This window comes from Oncorhynchus masou, chromosome 17 (assembly GCF_036934945.1).
Source record: "Oncorhynchus masou masou isolate Uvic2021 chromosome 17, UVic_Omas_1.1, whole genome shotgun sequence".
NCBI classification, from domain to species: Eukaryota; Metazoa; Chordata; class Actinopteri; order Salmoniformes; family Salmonidae; genus Oncorhynchus; species Oncorhynchus masou.
This window is the reverse complement of record NC_088228.1, coordinates 10,213,134-10,228,386: the sequence shown is the minus strand read 5'-3', so window position 1 is coordinate 10,228,386 and position 15,253 is coordinate 10,213,134. Positions and strand designations below refer to the sequence as shown.

The 15,253-nt window shown below is 39.5% G+C and overlaps 1 protein-coding gene across 5 annotated transcripts in view; it reads right to left on the bottom strand.

Annotated features, from left to right (window-relative positions):
• Nucleotides 1-15,253, bottom strand: part of LOC135558420 (mesoderm induction early response protein 1-like) — a 28,335-nt gene that overhangs the window by 10,926 nt on the left and 2,156 nt on the right. For all 5 annotated transcript variants that reach the window (XM_064992214.1, XM_064992209.1, XM_064992212.1 and 2 more), the window contains exons 4-6: nucleotides 12,441-12,638; nucleotides 8,818-8,950; nucleotides 5,305-5,369 (exon numbers count right to left, since the gene is read on the bottom strand). In XM_064992214.1, the coding sequence (XP_064848286.1) occupies nucleotides 5,305-5,369; nucleotides 8,818-8,950; nucleotides 12,441-12,638 (396 nt within the window). The remainder of the gene's footprint in view (nucleotides 1-5,304; nucleotides 5,370-8,817; nucleotides 8,951-12,440; nucleotides 12,639-15,253) is intronic.

The window sequence follows — 15,253 nt, the reverse complement described above, 5'->3', positions numbered from 1 at the left end:
AGCTAGGCAGTTCAAGACCCTTTGGGTGCTGCCATAGATTTACATTACATGCCGGTCCAAGGTGGCTCACTGTCACTGGCCACAGATAAAAATATATAAAAGGCACGTAATATCTACCGTAGTTTTGATAGCTAGCAAGTTAAACAAGCAGTCATCCTCATGAATCACGTCGACAATCTACTGGCAAATCCTTAGTGAAATGATATACTGGGTTGTTGTGGTTACACGTGGTCTGCTGTTGTGAGGCCAGTTGGACGTACTGCCAAATTCTCTAAAACGATGTTGGAGGCGGCTTATGGTAGAGAAAGGAACATTCAATTCTCTGGCAACAGCTCAGGTGGACATTCATGCAGTCAGCACGCCAATTGCACACTCCCCCAAAACTTGAGACATCTGTGGCATTTTTTTGTCTGTCACACAACTGCACATTTTAGAGTGGCATTTTATTGTCCCCAGCACAAGGTGCACCTGTGTAATGCTTATGCCGTTTAATCAGCTTCTTGATATGCCACACCGTTCAGGTGGATGGATTATTTTGGCAAGAGAGAAAATATCACTAAGAGGGATGTAAACAAATTTCTGCACAAAATTTGAGAGAAATAAGGTTTTTGTGCGGATGGAACATTTCGGGGATCTTTCATTTCAGCTCATGAAGCACGGGACCAATACTTTGCATTTATATTTTTGTTCATTATGGATAAAACGGCCCGGTGCTCATCGACCATAAACATAACACAAGTCGGAAATAGCAAATTCAACAATGAGTGGTTTGCAAGGAATCAGTGGCTAACTGCAAGCATTGCAAAGCAATAACTATTGTGCTTCCCCTGCCTGCTATTTGGTGGAGAGGGTGTGTGGTCCACGTCTGTGTTGAAGGATTTAAAACATAGGTCTGAAACGATCTCTTGTCCAACCTTAAAAGAACAAACATTCACACCATGGGCCATAAACAGTGAGTCCAAAAATATGTCTTGTATACTGCTTCAACAATGATGTAATATGCCAGGGAGATATGTATACTGTAGATAAGAAAGTAATACTAAGTGTATGTTGTGTAGTAAGCTGTTAGTAGACCATGTGTTTCACCCTAAGAATTTGGTCCCGCACCCCCTCAGAACTTAGCTTACTGTTCTGACTTGGTGGTTGCACATGTAGCCCTATAGCCTGTTTTGGAGAAATGTCATCATCGAATATTGTAAGAGCTTTCATTGTCTGCTTATATGCCGCCTTTCGGTTCTGACTTGGTGTACAGGGAGAACACTAAGAACGGCCCATGTTCTGAATTCCGTCGCTGTCCATTTCAAAAGGGCTGAATAAATAGGCATATCGACTATGTCCGGCTTCACTCGCTCATTAATGTCTTAATCAGTATCTTATTTATCTTTTTAGGTAATGTTGGAATGATGCATTTCATTGCTTCTAAATTTGCTCATGTGCTTTTCTCCACGAGGGGATACCATATAATGCGACAGTCTCTTCACATTCATTTTCTTGTAATTATTCTTCTACAAAAAGTTTAGTAGACCCGTGTAATTCCAGTTGACAAGGGTTGTTTTGTTTGCGCAATACGCTGTCTGTGCGTTGGTATTCTGTCTATTAAAGTGTATCCTCATGATTGTATTTTCCTTAATTTTTAAAACAACATAGCCCTAATAAAATAGTTACTGGTAAGGCTATCTGCATCTTTATTGTGCTCTTCCTCTGTGGTGTCTTACAGAGTAAAGTTTAGGTCTCACCATCTTGCTGAATTTATCTGAACACCCATCTGAATCTCTGGTCGGTGTCCATTTTGAAAGTGCTGAACGATGGCCTACCCCGTCGCAGCTCATTTACTTGCACTTGCTTATAATTAGGAGCTACAGCACCAGTCAAACGTTAAGACACACCTACCTCATTCAAGTTTATTTTTTATTTTTTTTACATTGTAGAATAATAGTGAAGACATCAAAACTAATAAAGTGCAAAATAAATATATTTGAGATTCTTCAAAAATTAAAATGCGTTCCAGGTGACTACCTCATGAAGCAGGTTGAGAGAATGCCAAAAGCGTGCAAAGCTGTCATCAAGGCAAAGGGTGGCTACTTATAAGAATTTGTTTAACACTTTTTTGCTTTCCACATGATTCCATATGTGCCATTTCAATGTAGAAAATTGTAAAAATAAAGAAAAAACCTGGAGTGAGTAGGTGTCCCCTTTATTTTTGACTGGTACTGTAACTGTTTATGACAAGAACAAACATTATGAATCTACTGAAAAATAAATGTAATGTTTGTGTATTGTTTAAAAGTCAAAACTCATGTCGACATTCATTAGTATTATTTAAGGAAAATGCGTTTTTTTTAACGAGTTACACAAATCCACAAGGAGTCAGCAGAAACCATATATAAATAAGCCATTCAGCCAACTCAGTTATATATTTTTAAAGGCAGTAAATGAGGCTGAATGAACTGTTTCTCTGCCAGACAAGGCTCCACTGATAGCCAGGTGTAGCAGTGGTAAGGATTCACTCCATGGTGCTGAAAAGAAAGCTCTGCTGTTGGGACAGCTTTATGTCGGCCCTAACAGTTTGTGGGCAACGTTTGTCACTGTTATAGTGCAAATAATGTATTGTTTAGTGTTGTATCATGCAATGTTCCCTCTAATCTGCACAAGGGCACGCAGCAGCCCTGAGACTCCCACGCAGAAGAAATACAGTTGAAGTCGGAAGTTTACATACACTTAGGTTGGAGTCAATAAAATTTGTTTTTAAACCACTCCACAAATTTTTTGTTAGCAAACTATAGATTTGGCAAGTCAGTTAGGACATCTACTTTGTGCATGACACAAGTCATTTTTCCAACAATTGTTTACAGACAGAGTGAATTATAAGTGAAATAATCTATCACAATTCCAGGGGGTCAGAAGTTTACATGCACTAAGTTGACTGCGCCTTTAAATAGCTTGGAAAATTCCAGAAAATGGTGGCATGGTTTTAGAAGCTTCTGATAAGCTAATTCACATTATTTGAGGTGTACCTGTGGATGTATTTCAAGGCCTACCTTCCAACTCAGTCCCTCTTTGCTTGACATCATGGGAAAAAATCCAAAGAAATCAGCCAAGATCTCAGAAAAACAATTGTGGACCTCCACAAGTCTTGTGCATCCTTGGGAGCAATTTCCAAACACCTGAAGTTACCACGTTCATTTGTACAAACAATAGTACGCAAGTATAAACACCATGGGACCACGCAGCCGTCATACCATTCAGGAAGGGGACGCGTTCTGTCTCCTAGAAATGAACTTACATTGGTGCGAAAAGTGCAAATCAATCCCAGAACAGCAGCAAGGGACCTTGTGAAGATGCTGGAGGAAACAGGTACAGAAGTATCTATATCCACAGTAAAACGAGGCCTATATTGACATAACCAGAAAGGCTGCTCAGCAAGGAAGAACCCACTGCTCCAAAACCACCATAAAAAAGTCAGACTATGGTTTGCAACTACACATGGGGACAAAGATCATACTTTTTTGGAGAAATGTCCTCTGGTCTGATGAAATAAAAACAGAACTGTTTTGCCATAATGACCATTGCCATGTTTGGAGGGAAAAGGGGGAGACTTGCAAGCTGAAGAACACTATCCCAACCGTGAAGCACAGAGGTGGCAGCATCATGTTGTGGGGGTGCTTTGCTGCAGGAGGGTCTGGTGCACTTCACAAAATACATGGCATCATGAGGAAGGACAATTATGTGGATATATTGAAGCAACCTCTCAAGACATCAGTCAGCAAGTTAAAGCTTGGTCGCAAATGGGTCTTCCAAATGGACAATGACCCCAAGCATACTTACAAAGTTGCTGCAAAATGGCTTAAGGACAACAAAGTCAAGGTATTGGAGTGGCCATCACAAAGCCCTGACCTCAATCCTATAGAAAATGTGCAGGCAGAACTGAGAAAGCTTGTGCGAGCAAGGAGGGCTACAAACCTGACTCAGTTACACCAGCTCTGTCAGGAGGAATGGGCCAAAGTTCACCCCACTTATTGTGGGAAGCTTGTGGAAGGCTACCATAAATGTTGGACCAAAATTAAACAATTTGAAGGCAATGCTACCAAATACTAATTGTGTGTATGTAAACTCACTGGGAATGTGATGAAAGAAATAAAAGATCAAATAAAATCACTCTACTATTATTCTGACATTTCACATTCTTAAAATAAAGTCATGATCCTAACTGACCTAAAACTGGGAATTATTACTAGGATTAAATGACAGGAATTGTGAAAAACTGAGTTTAAATGTATTTGGCTAAGGTGTATGTAAACTTCCGACTTCAACTGTATCAGCCCACAGAGAGAAGCACGATATTGAACCTCACTCAACTTTCTAGAGCAGTGGTCACCAACCGTTCTATCTCCAAGGCATTCCTAGTCGATAGCCAGACATTTCTGTAAAAAACAAACGATGATAAAGCCTCGTGTTCCTATTTGTATGTGTCTCGGGCTGTTTTCGTTAGGTGCATCCGATTCAGCTGCCCTGCGCACCAGGTAAGCAACTATTGCCATTTTGAACCATTTCACGTGTCTCCGGGCCGGCCGAGAAATCAAGTGCACTATAGGACTAACGCTGGCCAATCGGATGGCTCAGATTTACCGTGTCTGCAGTAACGTAGCAGGCATAAAAGAAGGCTACAGCAAATGTGATACTTGAGATTTCAAAACGTTTAAAACCATGACTTTTGCATGAGGCAGAAAGTTTCACCACAACTGGAAGACGGTGTACCTCTATTGTCAGTGTCAGTGGAGGAAAAGGAGAGTGGAGGGATGCTGACTAACCATGCAGCAGGGGTGCAACTTCGGTTTTAGAAGTGGGGGGGACATAACCTGGCGGTGGGTCTGGGAGTACTCCCCCAGAATTGTTTTGGCCATCTAAAGCTAATTTTCTGCATTTCTACACAATCCAATATGCCATCTCTATTTCAAACAACAAAAAGTAAGTAAAAATGCCCACAGTCATAAAGCTAGGAAAGAGATGATTAAATATGTTGAAGTGATTGATAAGACTGAACTAGATCCATGAAAATTCAATAATCAATATGGTGTCTCACCTTGAACCAATAGCCTAACACATGAACTCTTAAAAAAAAACAGAATTTAAAAGAAAAAGAGACTTTTGATAGTTTTTATTAAGACCTCGATATCAAATTTCAGCCAGAACGCCCAGCCAGCCCAAGCCGCCTGCACGCCCGAACCCCACCAGTCTAGTACATAACTTAACTCTCCCAACAATCCCCCCCCCCCCCTTTCTGGAATATAGTAACAATATATTTACCTTTTTCCAATCCTCAGAAGGGACATAATTTTCATCTTCTTCTGACTCTTCCTCTGCATCCTTATCTGAAACAACATTTGGCAGTTTGATTCGTGTCTCACCGTTTCCACACATCAGTTCTCATTTTGAACCAGTGGGTTAAAATGCATACAGTGCATTCAGAAAGTATTCACACCCCTTGACTTTTCCCAAATGTTGTTGTTTTACAGCCTGCATTTAAAATGGATTAAATTGAAATTGCGTCACTGGCCTACACACAATACCCCATAATGTCAAAGTCTAATTATGTTTGGATGTTTTTTTTAATACAAATTAATAATAAATGAAAAGCTGAAATGTCTGGAGTCAATAAGTAGTCAAGCCCTTTGTTACAGCAATCTTAAATAAGTTCAGGAGTGAAGAAAAATCGGCTTAACAATTCACATAAGTTGCATGGACTCACTGTGTGCAATAAGTGTTTAACATTATTTTTGAATGATCTCTCATCTCTGTACCCCACACATTAAATCATCTCAAGGTCCCTCAGTCAAGCAGTGAATTTCAAACACAAATTGAACTACAAAGACCAGGGAGATGAGTAAAAATAATAATAAATCAGACATTGAATATCCCTTTGAGCATGGTGAAGTTATTGATTACACTTTGGATGGAGTATCAATACACCCAGTCAATACAAAAATAGACGTCATCCTAACTCAGTTGCCGAAGAGGACGGAAATCGCTCAGGGATTTCACCATGAAGCCAATAGTGACTTTAAAACATGTTATATAGTTTAATGGCTGTGATAGGAGAAAACTGAGGATGGATCAGTAACATTATAGTAACTCCACAATACTAACCTACATGACAGTGAAAAGGAATATTGTACAGAATAAAAATATTCCAAAGCATACATCCTGTTTGCAGTAAGGCACTACAGTAAAACTGCAAAAAAATGTGGCACAAAAATGTAGTTTATGTCCTGAATACAAAGGGTCATGCTTGGGGAAAATCTAACATCACAGAGTACCATTCTCCATATTTTCAAGCATAGTGGTGGCTGCATCATGTTATAGGTATGCTTGTCATCAGCAAGGACTAGGGAGTTTTCTAGGATAAAAAGAAACAGAACAGAGCTAAGCACAGGCAAAATCCTAGAGGAGAACCTGTTTCAGTCTGCTTTCCAACAGACTCTGGTAGAAAAATTCACCTTTCAGCAGGTCAATAACCTAAAACCAAAGGCCAAATATACACTGGAGTTACATACCAAGATGACATTGAATGTTCCCAAGTGGCCTAATTCTTACAGTTTTGACTTAAAATAACTTGAAAATCTATAGCACGACTGGAAAATGGATTTCTAGCAATGATCAACAACCAACTTGACAGAGCTTGAAGAATTTTAAAAAGAATAATGTGCAAATATTGTACAATCCAGGTGTGCAAAGCTCTTAGAGACCCAAAAAGACTCGTAGCTGCAATCGCTGCCAAAGGTGATTCTAACATGTACAGAGTAAGGGGAGTGAATACTTATAGTACCAGTCAAAAGTTTGTACACACCTACTCATTCAAGGGTTTTTCTTTATTTGTACTATTGTCTACATTGTATTATAATAGTGAAGTCATCAAAACTATGAAATAACACATGGAATAATGTAGTAACCCCCCCAAAAAGTGTTAAGCAAATCCAAATATATTTTAGATTCTTCAAAATTAGCCACCCTTTGCCTTGATGACCGCCTTGCACACTCTTTTGACATTCTCTCAACCAGCTTCATGAGGTAGTCACCTGGAATGCATTTTCAACAGTCTTTAAGGAGTTCCAACATATGCTAAGCACATGTTGGCTGCTTTTCCTTCACTCTGCGGTCCAACTCATCCCAAACTGTTTCAATTGGTTTGAGGTCAGGTGATTGTGGAGGCCAAGTCATCTGATGCAGCACTCCATCACTCTCTTTCTTGGTCAAATAGCTCTTCTACAGCCTGAAGGTGTGTTTTGGGTGATTGTCCTGTTGAAAAACAAATGATAGTCCCACTAAGCCCAAACCAGGCAGGAAGGCGTATTGTTGCAGAATGCTGTGGTAGCCATGCTGGTTAAGTTTGCCTTGAATTTTAAATTAAATTACAGAAAGTGTCACCAGCAAAGTACCCCCACACCACCTCCTCCATGCATCACGGTGGGAACCACACAGGCAGAGATCATCCATTCACCTACTCTGCATCTCACAAAGACACCCCAAAAAAATAAAAAATAAAATAAAATAAAAAATTTGCTAATTTGGACTCAGACCAAATGACAGATTTCCACCGGTCTAATGTCCATTGCTCATGTGTCTTCGTCCCATCTTCACCCCATTTGGGGCGGCAGGGTAGCCTAGTGGTTAGAGCGTTGGACTAGTAACTGGAAGGTTGCAAGTTCAAATCCCCAAGCTGGCAAGGTACAAATCTGTCGTACTGCCCCTGAACGGGCAGTTAACCCACTGTTCCTAGGTTAAAAAATTTTTTTATTTTTTAAATCAAGTATTTTATTATTATTCGTGTCCTTTAGTAGTGGTTTCTTTGCAGCAATTCAACCATGAAGGCCTGATTCATGCGTTCTCTTCTGAACAATTGATGTTGAGATGTGCTTCACTTGAACTCTGAGGTAGAGTTAATTGCTGATTTCTGAGGCTGGTAACTCTAAAGAACATATCCCCTGCAGCAGAGGTAACTCTGGGTCTTCCTTTGCTGTGGCAGTCCTCATGAGAGCCAGTTTCATCATAGTGCTTGATGGTTTTTGAGACTGCACTTGTAAATTCTTGACATTTTTCAGAATGACTGACCTTCATGTTTTAAAGTAATGATGGTTTATCTTTGCTTAGTTTAGCTGTTCTTGCCATAATATGGACTTGGTCTTTTGCCAACTAGGGCTATCATGTGTATACCAACCCTAACTTGTGACAACACAACTGAAAATGTCTCAAACACATTAAGGAAAGAAGTCCCACAAATTAACTTAAAAAATGCACACCTGTTAATTGAAATGCATTCCAGGTGACTACCTCATGAAGCTGGTTGAGAGAATGCCAAGTGTGTAAAGCTGTCATCAAGGCAAAGGGTGGCTACTTTGAAGAATCTAAAATAAATATATATATATATTGATTTTGATTTGTATAACACTTTTTTGGTTACTACATGATTCCATATGTGTTATTTCATAGTTTGGATGTCTTCACTACTATTGTACAATGTAGAAAACAGTTAAATAATAAAGAAAAACCCTTGAATGAGTATGTGTCCAAACTTTTGACTGGCACTTTATGTACTTCATTTTCAATACATTTACGAACATTTGTAGAAAGATGTTTTCACTTTGTCATTATGGGGTATTGTGTGTAGATGGGTGAAAATCTATTTAGTCCATTTTGAATTCAGGCTGTAACAACAATATGTGGAATAATTCAAAGGGTATGAATACTTTTTGAAGGCAACGTAGAACAAGATCTCACAAACTTATCCAATATAAAAAGGGTGTTGGAAACAAAGATGCATACTTTCGAAGTACTTGAGGGTCTGTGATCCGCGTATCAGCTCTGCCGTGCCGTGGGATTTGACGGAGCGCGTGCGACCCTCGCTGGACAACTGGTTCTCGTTCCCCATTCCTGACGAGATCTTCACCCTCTCGGTCTGAACACACACACACACACCCCAAAGCATTACACACAATTTCCCCCCCCCCAGTGGTACATTCAAAGAAGCCCCTTTGCAAGGGTGTCCACCCACTCTGCCCAGAGTGGGAGAAAACACTTTCCCTTCCTTATGTTATAAACTATAAAAAGGGCACTGAAGAAGGCAGTGATGCCGAAATGTTGGTGATTTACCCAAGAAATGACTGAGAGTTATCATATATATATATATAATATATATCATATATAATATATATCATATATATATATGATATATATCAATATCTATCTATCTATCTATCTATATATATATATATATCTATATATATCTATATATATATATATATATATATCTATATATATATCTATATATATATCTATATCTATATTTACAGATATATATATAAAATGGAGAGTGACAGAGTTTATATTTATATATATATATAAAAGGGAGAGTGACAGAGTTTATATTTATATATATATATATATATAAAAGGGAGAGTGACAGAGTTTATATTTATATAGATATATATAAAATGGAGAGTGCGACAATTTTTATAGTTTATTGGCCGTTAGTCAGCAACTCCACACAGTAATTTTCTGGGTGGGCGCCAGCTTGTTTTTTATCCTTATGTTATAAAATACATTTTACCAAGACAAATATGATTCTAAATTATCTAAATCTCTAATATATATCACTAACAGTATATCCAAAAAGTCTGATTTCATAACCTAATAAACTAAGCAAAAAAAAGACCCTGTCTTTCAAAGATAATTCATAAAACTCCAAACAACTTCACAGATGTTCATTGTAAAGGGTTGAAACACTGTTTCCCAAGCTTGTTCACTGAACCATAAACAATTAATGAACATGCACCTGTGGAACGGTCGTTAAGACACTAACAGCTTACAGACAGTAGGCAAATAAGGTCACAGTTATGAAAACTTAGGACCCTAAAGAGGCATTTCTACTGACTCTGAAAAACACAAATGGAAGATGCCCAGGGTCCATGCTCATCTGCGTGAACGTGCCTTAGACATGCTGCAAGGAGGCATGAGGACTGCAGATGTGACCAGGGCAATAAATTACAATGTCCGTACTGTGAAACGCCTAAGACAGAGCTACAGGGAGAAAAGACGGACAGCTAATCGCCATGGCCAGCGAAGAGCCCGGATCTCAATCCCACTGAGCATGTCTGGGACCTGCTGGTCGGAGGGTCAGGGCTCTGTTGACAGAGATACAGTGGGGCAAAAAAAGTATTTAGTCAGCCACCAAGTTCTCCCACTTGTGCAAGTTCTCCCACTTAAAAAGATGAGGCCTGTAATTTTCATCATACGTACACTTCAACTATGACAGACAAAATGAGAAGAAAAAAAATCCAGAAAATCACATTGTAGGATTTTTAATGAATTTATTTGCAAATTATGGTGGAAAATAAGTATTTGGTCACCTACAAACAAGCAAGATTTCTGGCTCTCACAGACCTGTAACTTCTTCTTTAAGAGGCTCCTCTGTCCTCCACTAGTTACCTGTATTAATGGCACCTGTTTGAACTTGTTATCAGTATAAAAGACACCTGTCCACAACCTCACAACAGTCACACTCCAAACTCCACTATGGCCAAGACCAAAGAGATGTCAAAGGACACCAGAAACAAAATTGTAGACCTGCACCAGGCTGGGAAGACTGAATCTGCAATAGGTAAGCAGCTTGGTCTGAAGAAATCAACTGTGGGAGCAATTATTAGGAAATGGAAGACATACAAGACCACTGATAATCTCCCTCGATCTGGGGTCCACGCAAGATCTCACCCTGTGGGGTCAAAATGATCACAAGAACGGTGAGCAAAAATCCCAGAACCACACGGGGGGACCTGCAGAGAGCTGGGACCAAAGTAACAAAGACTACCATCAGTAACACACTACGCCGCCAGGGACTCAAATCCTGCAGTGCCAGACGTGTCCCCCTGCTTAAGCCAGTACATGTTCAGGCACGTCTGAAGTTTGCTAGAGAGCATTTGGATGATCCAGAAGAAGATTGGGAGAATGTCATATAGTCAGATGAAACCAAAATGTAACTTTTTGGTAAAAACTCAACTTGTTGTGTTTGGAGGACAAAGAATGCAGAGTTGCATCCAAAGAACACCATACCTACTGTGAAGCATGGGGGTGGAAACATCATGCTTTGGGGCTGTTTTTCTGCAAAGGGACCAGGACGACTGATCCGTGTCAAGGAAAGAATGAATGGGGCCATGTATCGTTAGATTTTGAGTGAAAGCCTCCTTCCATCAGCAAGGGCATTGAAGATGAAACGTGGCTGGGTCTTTCAGCATGACAATGATTCCAAACACATCGCCCGGGCAACGAAGGAGTGGCTTCGTAAGAAGCATTTCAAGGTCCTGGAGTGGCCTAGCCAGTCTCCAGATCTCAAACCCCATAGAAAATCTTTGGAGGGAGTTGAAAGTCCATGTTGCCCAGCAACAGCCCCAAAACATCACTGCTCTGGAGGAGATCTGCATGGAGGAATGAGCCAAAATACCAGCAACAGTGTGTGAAAACCTTGTGAAGACTTACAGAAAACGTTTGACCTCTGTCATTGCCAACAAAGGGTATTGAGATACATTTTTGTTATTGACCAAATACTTAATTTTCCACCATAATTTGCAAATAAATTCATTAAAAATCCTACAATGTGATTTTCTGGATTTTTTCCCTCATTTTGTCTGTCATAGTTGAAGTGTACCTATGATGAAAATTACAGGCCTCTCATCTTTTTAAGTGGGAGAACTTGCACAATTGGTGGCTGACTAAATACTTTTTTGCCCCACTGTATGCTTGTTTTTGTGATAAATTTTACACACAAAATAATACCATTAATATGAAGTGTATATAAAAATACTAGGTCATGTCTCAAAATCGATATCCATCTTACCTCAAATGTTTTATATCCTCTGGATTTAAGAAAGAGGAGTTCAACGGTGAGCCTGTCAGTTAGCCTTAATTGTAGCACAGCATCCAGCCTACCTGACAATGCTATTGTCCAGATTTTTGACAGTTTTTCTTTTCTTGCCTCCATTGATTTAGTCACCCCAATTTTGGCCATCCTACAAAGCTAAAAACTCCATCACTTTTGAACAGATTATGACATGAGGTTTGGACCATTGTTTTTTTGAGATGTGTATAACTAACATATTACCCATTGGTCAAAATATGTTTTTGATTGGACATCCTACCCTTTGAAACAACAAAATCAACATTCATTACTCATGTATGAACTAGAGGCATCAGCATCAATGCTGCCTAGATGTATCTATCATCAGCAAATTTGTAACAACTATACATTTCTGACTGAATGTGTCAACCATGTTGGCTGTAAAATATGTAGTGATGCTTTATAACAATCAAATTAGAACAGTAAGGTGCAAACAAGCATTCCTTCTTTATGACTGTTGGTTGATATCCTGTTATTTCAGGAGATTCATGGCACCCACCTTATTCCTCTTCAGCTCACCAGTGTTTCTACTGCTTTCATCGTTGTCCACATCCTCCTCTTCCTCCTCTTCCTCATCCTCCAACTCCTCTTCATCCTCAAAGTCTTCCTCCTCCTCTTCTTCATCCTCTCCATCTGCAGGTGAACCGCTGCCACATCCGTACATACTCAACAACTCATGAATGGGCATCTCTCCCTCCTATGGCACAAATGGAACAACAAAAAAATCCCTTTTGTTACACACTGAATTTAATGGATTACCCTTAAAAATAGACGAACATAAATAACTGGCAAAACTTTGCAATAATAGGGATCAAATAGTCTATATATACAGTACCAGTCAAAAGTTTGGACACATACTCATTCAAGGGTTTTTCTTGATTATTTTTTACTATTTTCTACATTGTAGAATAATAGCGAAAACATCAAAACTATGAAATAACACACATGGTATCATGGGGTAACCAAAACAAATGTTAAAACAAATCAAAATATATTTTATATTCTTCAAAGTAGCAACCCTTTGCCTCAACAGTTTTGCAGCTTCATGAGGTCGTCACCTGGAATGCATTTCAATTAACAGGTGTGCCTTATTAAAAGTTTCTTTCCTTCTTAAAGCGTTTGAGCCAATCAGCTGTGTTGTGACAAGGAAAGGTTGGTATACAGAAGATAGCCCTATTTGGTAAAAGACCAAGTCCATATTATGGCAAGAACAGCTCAAATAAGCAAAAAGAAATGACAGTCCATCATTACTTTAAGACATGAAGGTCCGTCAACAAGGAAAATGTCAAGAACATTGAAAGTATCTTCAAGTGCAGTGGCAAAAAACATCAAGCACTATGATGAAACTGGCTCTCATGAGGACCGCTACAGGAAAGGAAGACCCAGAGTTGCCTCTGCTGCAGACGATAAGTTCATCAGAGTTGCCTCTGCTGCAGACGATAAGTTCATCAGAGTTGCCTCTGCTGCAGACGATAAGTTCATCAGAGTTGCCAGCCTCAGAAATGAGCAAATAACTCCACCTCAGATTGCAGCCCGAATAAACTCTTCACAGAGTTTAACTAACAGACACATCTCAACATTAACTGTTCAGATGAAACTATGTGAATCAGGCCTTCATGGTCGAATTGTTGCAAAGAAACCACTACTAAAGGACACCAATAAGAAGAAGAGACTTGCTTGGGCCAAGAAACACGTACAATGGACATTAAACCGGTGGAAATATGTCCTTTGGCCTGATGAGTCCAAATGTGAGAATTTTGGTTACACCAGCCGCTGTCTTTGTGAGACGCAGAGTAGCGGGGATGCAAACTGCTGAGGGCCCAAAAATGTGACTTTTTTTTTGGTTGCACTGAAACATGCAAAAAATAAAAAAAATCCCTGCTAGGGGGAAAATGCAGGTTTTAACTAATTATACAACAAAGAATATGACATACATGATCAGTCTCAGTGTGTAAAATAAAAAGTGGTTAATGTGAACCTAACTCACAGCTAAAAAATGTTTAAAAATGCAATCCAATGTTATTTGTTGCCTAAACTTTACTGCAAATGACACTTAAGTCCTGAGAAAAAAACAATACAGTAATATTGCAGTTACCATGACAGCCTTTATAACAGAATGTTTATAATGGAATGCTTGTGACAACACACATCTCACTATTGCACTCGGGGAAAAAAACATCTTAAAGTAGAAATAGAATGAAACAGGCATTCTATTTTTGCTCTATTATAGTGGCCACTAAAGTAGATGTCGATCAAGTGCACAAGGCTACATCTGTGCAAAAACGTTCAACGTGTAAAAAATTAAATAATCCCAACTCACTCTCACATGTGTTACTGTCAAGTTCAACGCAACTAAAGCAATATCTTTGGGCTACACTACACATTATTACACTTTCTGCCTGTGGACATCTGTTCTACAATGTGCCAGCAGAGCATGATACCCTTTATTGGCATAATGCATCTCTTTCAGGCAGAGAGTACATGGTAGCATCCATCTTAAACCAGGCCCAGCTCCAGCTACACTTCATCCCTGAATCTACTTGTTTAACAAGCAACGCCTCATTTTCACCTAATTCTCTCATTACGAAAATTAACCACATAGTGTAGAGGGAAACCATTAGTTCACAGATAGTAGTTAGTTCATTGGCTAGTTAACATTTCACACAGACTCCCAGGGTCCAGTAAGCAACTAACGTGTTATAACTTGAGGAACGGCAAGGAGTCGTACACCAGTGAATACTATAGCGATTTGGTTGAGTTACTAACATTAGTGCATCTGATGCTATAATGTTAGCTGTGTGACTTTATTAGCCAGCTAATTTTCACACCATAAACTAAATTATATGATCAGTTAAGTTGGCCGACGTGAGTAAGACCTTTAAACAGGTCAACATACACAAGGCTGCGGGGCCTGACACATTTTCAACATGTCCCTCATTGAGTCTGTAATACCAACATGTTTCAAGCAGACCACCATAGTCCCTATGCCCAAGAACACAAAGGCAACCTGCCTAAATTACTACAGACCCGTAGCACTCACGTCCGTAGCCATGAAGTGCTTTGAAAGGTTGGTAATGGTTGACATCAACACCATTATCCCAGAAACCCTAGACCCACTCCAATTTGCATACCGCCCAAACAGATCCACAGATGATGCATTCTCTATTGCACTCCACACTGCCCTTTCCCACCTGGACAAAAGGAACACTTATGTTGGAATGCTATTCATTGACTACAGCTCAGCGTTCAACACCATAGTATCCTCAAAGCTCATCACTAAGCTAAGGATCCTGGGACTAAACACCTCCCTCT